At 35.2% G+C, this 12,358-nt stretch overlaps 2 protein-coding genes across 2 annotated transcripts; both read right to left on the reverse strand.

Moving 5' to 3' along the window:
• Nucleotides 1-8,184: 8,184 nt before the first annotated feature.
• On the reverse strand, nt 8,185-8,625 carry LOC111444454 (B3 domain-containing protein At2g31420-like). Its single transcript, XM_023082549.1, has one exon. The coding sequence runs from the start codon at nt 8,623-8,625 to the stop codon at nt 8,185-8,187; it is 441 nt and encodes a 146-aa protein (XP_022938317.1).
• Nucleotides 8,626-11,632: 3,007 nt separating this feature from the next.
• LOC111444455 (B3 domain-containing protein At2g31420-like) lies at nt 11,633-12,064 on the reverse strand. The gene has a single exon (XM_023082550.1). It carries the CDS (start codon nt 12,062-12,064, stop codon nt 11,633-11,635), a length of 432 nt encoding a protein of 143 aa, XP_022938318.1.
• Between the last annotated feature and the right edge of the window lie 294 nt (nt 12,065-12,358).

A 12,358-nucleotide genomic window follows, 5' to 3' on the forward strand; every position in this document is an offset into this window, starting at 1 on the left:
GGGGAGGAGAGCGAAACATTTATTTATAAGGGTGTGGAAACCCCTTCCTATCAGACGCGTTTTAAAAAACATTTAGAGAAAGCGCTAAGAGGACAATATCTGATAGAGTGAGCTTGAGTTTTCTCTGATTTAAGTTAGCTCTTCTTCTCTAAAGTCCAAAAAGTCTCATTTACGAGTAAAGACATTGTCTTCTATACTCCACAAAATCTTATTGATATTGTCTAATTAGAGATGTCCATGGGTTGGTGTCGGTTGAGGTCAGGGCCGGGGCGGGAAAGCCTTTCCCGTTTCCATCTCCACCACCTATTTCATTCCCCATTTATCTTTGTCAGGCTCGGGTTCGATAATTCTTTCCCGTTTACTATTCTTAAAAAAAATAGTTATTTTAAAGTTTTTATTTTAATATTAAACGTAGTTTTTAACCATTAAAAATAATCTACAACATAGTATTTAGTTTATAAATATATTTAGTATCTGTTGAAAATATATTTAGATTAAGCAGAAAGCCGGGATCAAGAATATAATTCTATCTCTAACCTCATTTATCTAAAGAAAAAAAAAAAAATTCTTCAGTCCCTCCCCATTCTCTATTGGGGCGGTCTCTAACCTCGTGGATAAAATGGACATTTTGTGATATCCCACATTGGTTGAGGAGGAGAATGAAACACCTAAGAGTGTGGAAATTTTTCTATAGCAGACGCGTAATGAGGAAGCCCATAACGGAAAGCCCAAAAACCTTAAAGGAAAACTCTGAAGGGAAAACCAAAAGAGGACAATATTCAGAGGAGTATTTAGAGGAGGAAAGCCCAAAGACGGTGTGTAACTTTGAAAGACTTTTTTAACTTGAACCATATGGTTCTAAAATTAAAACTAAATGGAATCCTCTACCTATATAGTAATGTATGTGGAAAAGGAACAAGAGAAAGAAGCTATGATGAATGAAATGGTGAAGTGATTGAAATTAAAAAGGAAAGAAAATAAAAAAAAAAAACATGATTGAATGAAGATAAACATAACCCATACTTGGCCAAATCTTTGGAGTTTCCAGAATTGCATACCCATTTTGGTGGAATATCTACCTTTTTCATGCATTACAGTTTATGGCAATGTGGGGTGTATTTGGCTGATTCAAAAGTGAAAGGACAACATCAAACCAAAGCATTTTTTAAAATAAAAAAAAAATAAAAATATACATTTTATCGAGTGATACGGAGTGATCTGTTCTTAAACTTTCAATTTCATGTTTAGTCCGTTTTAATTTTTAGGGTGTTTGTGGGTTGGATCGATCGAGTTGAAGCATTTTTTAAATTAAATTTAATTATTTATAATAAATTTTTTTCAATTCTGAGTCATTTATTTGAATTTTTGTTTTTAATAAAAGTAAAGTGTTAGTAAAATATTTATTTGTTTATTTTTAAATATTTAATTAAGATTTTGGAAAAATTATCTTACCAGCTTAAAAATTATTTGTTGGAAATAAATAAATAAAAAATAATTATGAAGTACAAAAATTTATATTTTAAAATTAACAATAATTTTGAATGTCTCTATTAATTTTAAAAAGTTTAAAAAGTGTTAATTTTTTTTATAAGGCCTAATAAGACTCAACATTTCAATTTTGTATATAATAGTTCTTTTATTGTTCAATATTACATAAAATAAGACTTACCGAGTCTTATTAAACATAAAATTCAATTTCATTTCTATTCATTACTTTTAAATTTTTTTGATAGGTCAAAATCCTACTTGGCATAAATTGAAATTTATAAACACTTTTAAACGTAAATAATTAAATTTTGGGAAGTATAGTGTACGTTACATACAAAATGTATGAGATCCCACAACATCAAAACCCTAAACCCGAAACATGACATACAAGTCATACCTCCATTCTTTACTATGAGATATACATACGTAATATTTCACCTATCTTTCATGATTTACATACATAACTTTCTAATGTCTCAGAGACATAGATCGAACATATTAGCATAGTTTACCTGACATGAGTTATAGAGGTTCATGCATCATATAACATCGATAACATAACATAATTATATAATAGTATAACTGATAACATAGTATAGCTCGTAACACGACATAACATGTATCATAGCATACATCCAACCATAAAACATGACACTTTCATGGGTCACAAGGCACACATCGTTCATACAGCAAACAAATCATCTAACCAAGTTAATAGTAAAACTACTTATCTGGCTGGTCTAAGCTAGAGTCGATAATTATTCCTAATACTTGTAATGACCCAGGACCACTGCTAGTGCATATTGTCCTCTTTGGGCTTTCTCTTTCGAGTTTCCCCTCAAGGCTTTAAAACACGTTTGTTAAGAAAAGGTTTTCACACCCTTATAAAGGATGTTTCGTTCTCCTCCCCAACCAATGTGGGATTATCACAATACTAATCTGAATTGGCTCCTTAGAACTCAATTCAACCTATATGAGCCTATGACATCGGGTTAGAACACATTAAAGAACTTAATTTACCTATTCACAATAATTGAAAACTTAAAGACATATTCGATATTTTTTTACGATCTCTTCCCTCACCGCTCCCATTCTCTTCTCCCACCTTCTTCCACCTTTTTTTCTCTTATTATTCTTATTCTTCATTAAGAATCTTTTTTGTTTTTTGGTCCAAAAGTGTGGGCTGACCAAAGGTGCTCTTTCTTTTGGAGGTGACAATGGTCTCAATCGAATAAGAATCATTTATGTCTATCGCTATGGGTTTTCCCCATAACTTATTGTCCTTTCCACTTTAAAAACACTATAAATATGTGTGTTTGTGGGGGAAAACTTAAGTATCTGGTTGTGTTTTGTAGTAATGAATAATATCATTTAAGGCATTGCATGAAAAGAAAGAGAGGACTACTAAGCCAAGGATGAATTGCCGGCGATGATAGACTTTGGTTAATGCAGGCTTCTTATTAGTTTGTGGCCGGCAATTCTATTCTTGGCTAAGTGTGGCTTTCTTTCTCTCATGCCATGCCATGATGATGATGGTGGAGGAAGGTATAGTTCATTGGGTTATATTGGATTTTCTTATTTGAATTATGTTTTGACATTGTGATCCGAATTTATATCCTTATTTTTACAAAAATAAATGAAATTTTTCGTAGGAATGGATTGAAACAAGTAGTTAGGATAGGGACGAAGACGGAGATGGAGACGGATTTTCTGTACCTATCCTACCTCGTGAGCATTTCTAATGTAAACCCTAATAGTTTAGCATTGTCTCCGTTTTACTCCATGTGAGATCCCACATCGGTCGGAGAGAAAACAAAACATTATTTATAAGGATGTGGAAACCTCTCCCTAGCAAGTAGGTTTTAAAAACCTTGAGAGGAAGTTCGAAAGGAAAAGCCTAAAGAGGACAATATCTTCTAGCGGTGGGCTTGAGCTGTTACAAATGGTATCAAAGCTAGACATCGGGCGATGTGCTAGCGAGGAGGCTGAGCCCTGAAGGGAGGTGGATTGCAGGGTCTCATATCAATTGGAGAATGGAATGATTGCTAGTGAGGACGCTGGGCTTCGAGGGATTGTGAGATCCCTCGAAGGAGAACGAATATTAGGGTACGGAAACATTTTTCGAGCATATGCATTTTAAAAATCTTGAAGGGAAGCTTGGAAGGAAAAATCAAAAAAAAAAAAAAAAAAAAAATATCTGCTAACAGTAAGCTTGAGCCATTACGTTTCATCCCTAAAATTAACTAGCCAAGACATGACTCTAGCTTAGGTTTCAACCATGCAAGTGCTACATCAAATCAAAGTTGCAACTATTACTTGCTAGGACATCGTGGGTAGAAGGGTTGTGGACACGTCGGTATCGGGTCATATTGGAGTACAATAGCACACCATTAATCTTCATATCTAGTTCGTATCGTTTCCCTTTCTTTTATAGCTTATTTATCTTTTTTAGATTATTTGGGTAAAATTTTGCATAACTTAAAACAAATAATCCCACAATTAAAAATAAATTGAAATATAATACAAGTTGGTGTTGTTCAAGTTATCACGAATGACAGGGTTCAGTATATAATTTCAAACAAAACATGAAAGATTCAAATTATACAAACATGATTGATGCCCTAGGACAGTCTCCTTTATGACCTTGCAGTTCCTTAATGCCCCACCTCGATTAACAGTTAGCAAACACTTGAACAAATGTAGAATGGGGTGAGTATCAAAATACTCAGCAAGCAGCCTACTTATAGGCTCTTACTGCATCCAATCCCTAGTAGGCTGTCACATGCTTTTCTCTAGACATTAAGAAGTTCGTGTCTAAGATCTACAACTATTTGAGCTTTTGGGAAGGTCTCCAAGTTCAGAGTGGTTCTCTCGTCCATCCCAAATCCACTTTGGGTTTGAAGGATGTTCATCCATTTCTGTTGTTGCGGATGTGCTAGATGACGTATCTTAGCTTGGGGTGAACTAACTTTCTTGTTCCTTCGACTTAGTTAGTTTGCTATGCCGCAACAATGAACGACCGATATTTTGAGTTGAAGCTCGATTTCATCATATCTCATAGGACACTATTGTATCTTTGTCTTAGCACATCTATGCCAGGTTAATTGGTTATCATTCCATAGGAATTACCATAGAATCAACTTGATTTTTTTTTATATATATATAAATTTACCAGTTGTGAAGATTAATATTTCAACGGGATAATTAGGTGCATATTGATAATAATCAATTCTAATTTTTTAATGGCAGTTCCAAAGAAGCGCACTTCTATATCAAAAAACGGATTCGAAAAAATATTTGGAAAAGTAAAGGGTGTCGGGCAGCGTTGAAAGCTTTTTTGCTATCACAATCTATTTCAACGAGGAAGTCACAAAGTTTTGTTTTTGAGAAAAATCAACTAAATAATGAAAGATGGGAAGAGTCGGATTTGGTTTGACTAAAAAAGTCTAGTAGAATTTATTTATAATTTTTATTATTAATTTTGAGTGAGTTGTGAATTCTTGTATGTGAATAATTTAATTAATTAATGGTGAATAGTTTAATTAATTAATTTGGTATGATTAACTTATAATTTCTACCTTCCACATGGCTAGCATGATTAATTTAGTTGAAAGAAAATTTTAAATTATTTAAATTAATATTTAATATATTAGATATATCAAATATAAAAAGAAAAATATTGTAACGACCTTATTTTCCTATTACAAATAAAGTCATCAATGCATGCATGACATGTCTCTTATAAGCAGAAAAATTCATTTAAAATATTTCATAAACGATGTCATGGACTTAAGCCTCGTAAAAACTAGTTGAAAAAAAAAGAAGACATTAATGAAATAGTAGAAACAAAATAACAATAAGGTCAAAATAACGAAAACACCCTAATTTAACATAAGGGCTATAATTTAAACGTAAAGAAAAATGTCCTAGCTTCGGTTCTATGGCCTTTACAGTGACGCCGTCATCCGTATAGAGATGTCTTACGTTTACCTTAAAAAAAAAAAAAAATAGCAAGTAGTTTGAATATTTAAAAATAATAAGTAAATAACCCATTTATTGGAGTTAGAAAATGCAAATACAAACTATCATGATAGGACCTATCTTTTCATAAAAACATCGTACCATGGTCTTAGCTTTATTTTCCAATCGGGACAGAATTGGATGTGTAATACTTTCCCACACATGCACACATGGACCCACCAGGCAGGCTGCCATACGTATTCTTAGGTCTGGCTTGTTGGGCTAGCGCATGCTTGTGCTGCCGGATGCCATGGAGGGAAAGGACCCACAAAATATCATGACTAAATAAATAACATAAGGTATGCATCCGTACTAAACATAACAGGAAGACATCCTAATGCATGTCATACAAAATACACAAAGTCCCATAACATTAAAACATGACATATATTCGTGACGATGGTCATACCTCCATTTTTTTCTTTTTCTGACATATTGTTCCTATGAGACTTACATACTTGATGTTTATCATATTGTTCACGATTAAAATACATGATTTTCTCGTGTCTCATGGACATAAGGTGTATTCATTAACATAATTTCCATAGTATGGTACATAGAGGTTCATACACCAAACAATATATCATAACTTAATTTGTGTACGACATAACATATATTATAACATAAGCATAACAAACGACACGTGCAGGTACCACAAACACACGTTGTTTATACAACAAGCAAGTATTTCAACCAAACAAACAGTAAAACCATTTACATGGTTGCCTAGGTCGAAGTTACTAAGTTTCTTTCGTGCTAGCATGAACCAGCTCTTGAAATTTCAGTTCCATCTTTGGAAGTCCAACGACATCTTGTCCACGTGGCTGTAACGGCCCAAGTCCACCGTTAGCCGATATTATTCTCTTTGGGCTTTTCTTCAAGACCGCTAGAGAAAGGTTTCTACACCCTTATAAAAGGGTGTTTCGTTCTCCTCCCCAATCAATGTGGGATTCTCACAATCCAGCCCCAACGTCCTCCTCCCCAACCAATGTGGGATTCTCACAATCCAGCCCCGACGTTCTCCTCCCCAACCAATGTGATTCTCACAATCCACCCCCTTCGGGGCCAGCGTCCTCATTGACACTCGTTCTTTTCTTCAATCGATGTGGGATCCCCGCCAAATCCACCCCTTTCGGGGCACAGCGTCCTTACTGACACACTGCCTCGTGTTTACCCCTTTGGGGAACAGCCTCGTTGCTTGCACATCGTCCGATGTCTACCTCTAATAACATTTGTAATGGCCCAAGTCCATTGCTATTATTCTCTTTGGACTGATTGTGAGAATCCCACATTGGTCAGGGAGGAGAACGAAACACCCTTTATAAGGGTGGGAAAACCCAAAAAAGACTTGCTAAGCTTAAATTGTCATGGATTAAGTTCTTGATCTAAGAAAATCTTCTTTAGAGATAGAATTTTTCATTAAGAGTTTCTAAATTTTTGTTTTTTGAATTTAAATCTTTTGTTAAGCGTTATGGCAGTGTAGCGCCAATTGCAACAACGATTGCTGTAATGCTAAATGTGCGAGTAAGCATAGAGGAGGGTAGGGCTATTGCGACACCAACGTTGGGATTCATTTGTGCCAATGCAGCTATCCTTGCTTATGCATGAGATGTGTCTTGAATTATGTACCTTCAATTTATAAACACATTATTATATAAGTACTTAATAAACTCCATTTCGATTCTTGTTTATTTTAATTAGAAATATTGTCGTTGGTGTTGAAACTCTTCTCGATAATGCAACGTAAAATTGCCCCTGAAAAGATACATATAGGAAAATCTTTTTCTTCAAAAAAAAAAAAAAAAAGAAATTGAAACCTTAGTCGCTGACCTACTCGGCTATAACAATTGAGTGAGGTCGGGTATCCTCATAGTGCACATAGGCCGAGGTCCTTAGCAAGTGTCCTTCTCGTCTCATCTTCGCTATGTTTTCGGTTTATCATGCGATCGTTGTCCTCGCCATTCTCCTGTCATCTGCCTTTGATTCTTCCTTGTCAAACCTCTACTGTGTCTTGCCTTGGAAGTAGCCATATGGATCGGTCGATGTGAGTTATATTCCATTGTCGCTACTGACCGTGTTTGTAATGTGGTTAAAATATTGCTTAGTTTCTTCACACTATGTGTAATTATTTAATGTTAAATGTTGCATTAAATATGTATGAAAACATTACAATGAATCTACTAACAAAAACTATAGTAACATATAACATCAAGTATAAAACGAGTGAATCTAATTGGATCAAGGGGTTGGGGACTAAGGTGTTATCTTATGGACTTAATTGTTGACCACTCATTGTTAGTCTTCACTTTTAGAAGCACGGATATAAGAGAATATCAGGATTATCGAATTCCAAATATTGGATTTAGATCGCCACAAATATAAAATTGAGACAGAATAGTCAAAAGTTTACTCGAGGACCCCTAAAAATATTGAAAACATATAATAAATATATTGAAAACATATAATAAATAAACAAGATCCAAAACGTGAAAACTATTAAACTACCAATCCTGGCATTTATTTAAGAATGAATAATTTCTTGAACTGGAACATACTAAAAAACTCTATAAAAACCTACGGAGTCTATGCAAGAACACATAGAAAAAAAACATCTACGAATGGTAAAACATCTAAAGAAAACTACTGACCCTATCCATTATTTACGCAAGAACACTTCTAAAGAATACATCGACCATCAACGGTATTCAAGGCGAAGTAAAGATCAGAGGTGAATATTTCGTTATCGATGTCTACGAGTCGAACTCTTCTGAAACTCCAAAGTTGGATAAGGTGGCCCAATTTCAAGCAATTTTTGTCGACAAAAGAATTCCAATGAGTGGTAAAAAAATAAACATCCTGGTCTTTAATCTTGCCTTTGGTCAAGAACATGGGGCTCACCCTTTGAGCCTCATCAACAATCTTGACTTCCATGACACCGTTTGCATCATTCAAGAGCTCCTTCTCATTTGGGGTGAGGAAATCGAAGAACATTTTCTTGATTCGAAAAAACAAACGCCCTTTCTCGTTCATATCAGCTTCTATCAATCTCTTATGAATCACCAATTGGAGATTGTATCCATGCATGTCCTCGATCTGCTTTCGCATCTCAGTTGGCATGTCTGGCTTTGTGAAGAGAAAAAATGAATTACGCCGATTTGACATGATGGATCTGGAGAAACTGATATAAGTTAGAGATTGTGAGAAGAGAAAGGAAAAAACCATCTAATATATATACATTCTAAGAATTGTTTACTTGGATTCACTCAATTTCTAGGTAATACTTTCAAATTTTCGAGGAGATATTACTAAAATTCAACCGTTTAACTTAAAATTTAACTGTTTAATTTACTCTTATATAATATCTCAACTTTATAATCTGTAACTAGCGTCCGGCACATATTGTTGTCCCGTGTTTAGAACTCTCGACTTTAAAAGTGCTTTAATCTCTTATGGTCTATGATGATTTGAATCTTTTCTCCATATAAATAATGTCTTCAAATTTTTAAAGTAAAGACCACAACTTCTAACTACAAATTATGAGTTGAGTTGTTCTACTCATAATATTTTTGTAATGGCCTAAGCCCACCGCTATGGGTTAACAGTGGGCTTCGGCGGTTAGAAATGGTATCAGAGTCGGACATTAAGAGGTGTACCAGTAAAAACATTGAGACTCAAGGGGGGTGGATTGGGGGATCCGATATCGATTGGAGAAGAGAATGAGTGCCAGTGACGACGTTGGGCTCAGAAGGAGGGTGGATTGTGAAATCTCCCATCGGTTGGGGAGGAGAATGAAGCATTTTTTAAAAGAGTGTAGAAATCTCTCCCTAGAGACAGCGTTTTAAAAACCTTGAAGGAAAAAATTGAAAGGAAATGTTGGAGGATGAAAGAACCACATCCGATAATTTAGGGAATGTTTATGGGTTTATAATCAAATAATAATCTTTCCATTGGTACGAGGCCTTTTGGGGAAGCCCAAAGCAGAGCCAAGAGCTTATAATCAAAGCCGACAATATCATATCATTGTGGAGAGTCGTGTTCATCTAACATAATATCAGAGCCATACCCTAGACTTAGACGTGCCAATAGATTGGTAAATCTTCAAATGTCGACCCTTCGGGTCCAGCGTCCTCGCTGGCACTCGTTCCTTTCTCCAATCGATGTGCGACCCTCTCCAAATCCAGCGGACAAGGTTTCCACACCCTTATAAAGGATATTTTGTTCTCCTCCCCAACAACCCACCCCCCTTTGGGTCCAGCGTCCTCGCTGACACTTGTTCTTTTCTCCAATCGATGTGAGACCCCTCCAAATCCATCCCCCCTTTGGGGCCAGCATCCTTACTGGCACACCGCCTCGTGTCTATCCCCCTTCGAGGAATAGCGAGAAGGTTGACACATCGTCCCGTCCAGTGTCTGGCTCTGATACCATTTGTAACAACCCAGATCCACCGCTAGAAGATATTGTTCTCTTTGGACTTTCCCTTTCGTGCTTCCCCTCAAGGCTTTAAAACGCGTCTACGGGGAAGGTTTCCACACCTTTACAAAGGGTGATTTGTTCTCCTCCCAACTAATGTGGGACATCACACTTATGGATCAACCGAACGTAAGATAATTGACCTTTGATCTTTTTTTTTTTTTCAATAAGAATGGGTGTGAAAACAGTCACTGTTTTCCATTGTCGACGCGCCTTCTACCATGCTTTTTATATGTACTCATGGAGTGGAACAAGATTATCGATAATTATATTGTCGAGTTTCACGTGTGGCACTGCTGACCTTGTTTGGATGTGGTTAAAATATTGCTTAGTTTCTATACACTATGGGTAAGTATACATAACCCCAAAGCAAGTAATTGGTAAATTATTGATTCCACAAGTATATTTATATAAATTACTTAACTCGATTCCGTATTAAAATGTTGCATTAAATATGTATCAAATCATTACAATTTGTTTTGTTTTGTTGTTGATTTAACTACACTAATAACAAAAACTACAGTTACATATAACATCCTAAGACGAGTGAATCTAATTGGATTAAGGGGTTGGGAGGCTAAGGCGTTATCTTATGGACTTAATTGCATATAGCACATGTACAATTAATCGTTTAGTCTTTGCTCCTCTTCCCAAAGTCATCGAGGACGTTGATTTCCATCTAACACCCAGAATTTGCTCTAATAGCTATCATGTTATACTCCCGTCGATTGCACTACAAGATTACACGTTGGTCTTCATTCTTTCTAGAGTACTAGAGGATGTTAAATTACAAAAACAACAACCTTTTGCATAAAGAAAGAACGGATAAATTACAAAAACAAAATGCACCTCTCTTCAATAGCAACATGATATTCTTCTTGATGGCGTTCAACTGCTTAGAGAAGACGCTTCTCCAAAAGATGCTAACCCTCCTTTATGTTACTCTGACATAAAAATAATTGTAATTCGTTGTTTTTTTCGTCCATGTTTTAGTCTATACTCACCATCCTCTTAGTTCTAGTATGCCTCCACTTTTATTTATCGGTCACTCATTCTAAGTACTATCGTTCTCTTAACGACATCCATAAATGTTCTAGCAATTTTCAAGAATGGTCTACCCAAGATAATTAACGCATCATTGTTAATCTTCACTCTTAGAAGGGGATGTCCGAATCCTGATCTTAGATCGCTACAAATATAAATAATTGAGACAAAATAATCAAAAGTTTACTCGAGGCCCCCTAAAAATATTGAAAACATATAATCAATAAACAAGATCCAAAACGTAAAAACTATTAAACTACTGATATTGACATTTTATTTAAGAATGAATAATTTCTTGAATTGGGACGTACGAAAAAACTCTACAAAAAATGACGAAGCCTACACAAGAACACATCTAAAGAAAACATCTACTAATTGTAAAATATCTAAAGAAAACTACCTACACAAACAATCTTAAGAAAACATCTACAAATTGTAAAATATCTAAAGGAAACTACCTACCCATGAACAATCTAAAGAAAACATCTACTAATTGTAAAATATCTACAGAAAACTACCTACCCATGAACCATCTAAAGAAAACATCTACGAATTGTAAAATATCTACAGAAAACTACCGATCCTATCCACTATTTATGCAAGAATACTTCTAAAGAATACATCGGCCATCCATGGTATTCAACGCGAAGTAAAGATCAGAGGTGAATATTTCATTATCGATGTCTATGAGTCGAACTCTTCTGAAACTCCAAAGTTGGATGAGGTTGCCAAATTTCAAGCAATTTTTGTCGACAAAAGAATTCCAATGAGTGGTAAAAAGATAAACATCATGTTCTTCAATCTTGCCTTTGGTCAAGAACATGGGGCTCACCCTTTGAGCCTCATCAACAATCTTGACTTCGATGACTCCGTTTGCATCATTCAAGATCTCCTTCTCCTTTGGGGTGAGGAAATCGAAAAATATATTCTTGATTTGAAAAAACATACGGCCATCTTTCTTGTTCATATCAATATCAATTAATTTCTTATAAATCACCATCTGGAGATTGTATCCATGCATGTCCTCGATCTTCTTTCGCATTCGAGTTGGTATGTCGGGCGTTGAGTATATAAAAAACTTAGTACGCTTATTTGACATCGATCGATTTGGAGAAACTGACATAAGTTAAGATTATGAGATGAGAAAGAAAAAAACCATCTAATATATATACATTCTAAGAATTGTTTACTTGAATTCACTCCATTTCTATGGTAATACTTTCAAATCTTCGCTTGAGGAGATAATAATAAAATTCAACCATTTAACTTACTATTATATAATATCTCACCTTTATAATATGTAACTAGCTTCGGGCACTTATTGTTGTCCCGTGTT

This window comes from Cucurbita moschata, unplaced genomic scaffold (genome assembly GCF_002738365.1).
Source record: "Cucurbita moschata cultivar Rifu unplaced genomic scaffold, Cmos_1.0 Cmo_Scf00006, whole genome shotgun sequence".
NCBI classification, from domain to species: domain Eukaryota; kingdom Viridiplantae; phylum Streptophyta; class Magnoliopsida; order Cucurbitales; family Cucurbitaceae; genus Cucurbita; species Cucurbita moschata.

Coding starts and splice junctions, on each gene's coding strand:
- LOC111444454 (XM_023082549.1), bottom strand. CDS start 8,625: ATGCCAACTGAGATGCGAAAGCAGATCGAGGACATGCATGGATACAAT.
- LOC111444455 (XM_023082550.1), bottom strand. CDS start 12,064: ATGCGAAAGAAGATCGAGGACATGCATGGATACAATCTCCAGATGGTG.